The sequence below is a fragment of the Fukomys damarensis genome, unplaced genomic scaffold (assembly GCF_012274545.1).
Source record: "Fukomys damarensis isolate Sample0158 unplaced genomic scaffold, DMR_v1.0_HiC HiC_scaffold_37, whole genome shotgun sequence".
Lineage (NCBI taxonomy): Eukaryota > Metazoa > Chordata > Mammalia > Rodentia > Bathyergidae > Fukomys > Fukomys damarensis.
In genome coordinates this window covers 61994945-61995241 of record NW_022900949.1, presented here as the reverse complement: position 1 = coordinate 61995241, position 297 = coordinate 61994945, and the positions used below count along the sequence as shown (strand labels likewise).

Here is a 297-nt window from a genome sequence, read left to right as displayed (position 1 = left end):
GGAGGAGGATGCCGGCGGCCTGGATGAGCTCGCAACCCAGGATGCGCAGGTCTGTCTCGCTGGGCAAGTCGAGGCCGTCCTGCATGGAGGGGGTGGGCGACAGCCTCTCCTCCGGAATCAGTGAGTGGTCGATGGTGAGAGAGACTTCCGAGTACAGGCGGTCGCCGATCAGGATCCCTCCCGTCGTGGTCGTCGTGGTGGTCGTCGTGCCGGAGCTGGAACAGCCCGCACTCGGAGCGGCCGACGAAGCGGCGGCGGCGGCAGCGGTCGAAGTCGGGTGAGGCCCGGACGCCATGG

At 68.7% G+C, this 297-nt stretch overlaps 1 protein-coding gene across 1 annotated transcript in view; it reads right to left on the bottom strand.

Moving 5' to 3' along the window:
- Positions 1-295, bottom strand: part of Ccnl1 (cyclin L1) — a 27678-nt gene extending 27383 nt beyond the window's left edge. The window contains exon 1 of the mRNA XM_010636914.2: positions 3-295. Coding sequence (XP_010635216.1) covers positions 3-295 — 293 coding nt within the window. The remainder of the gene's footprint in view (positions 1-2) is intronic.
- Positions 296-297: the final 2 nt, after the last annotated feature.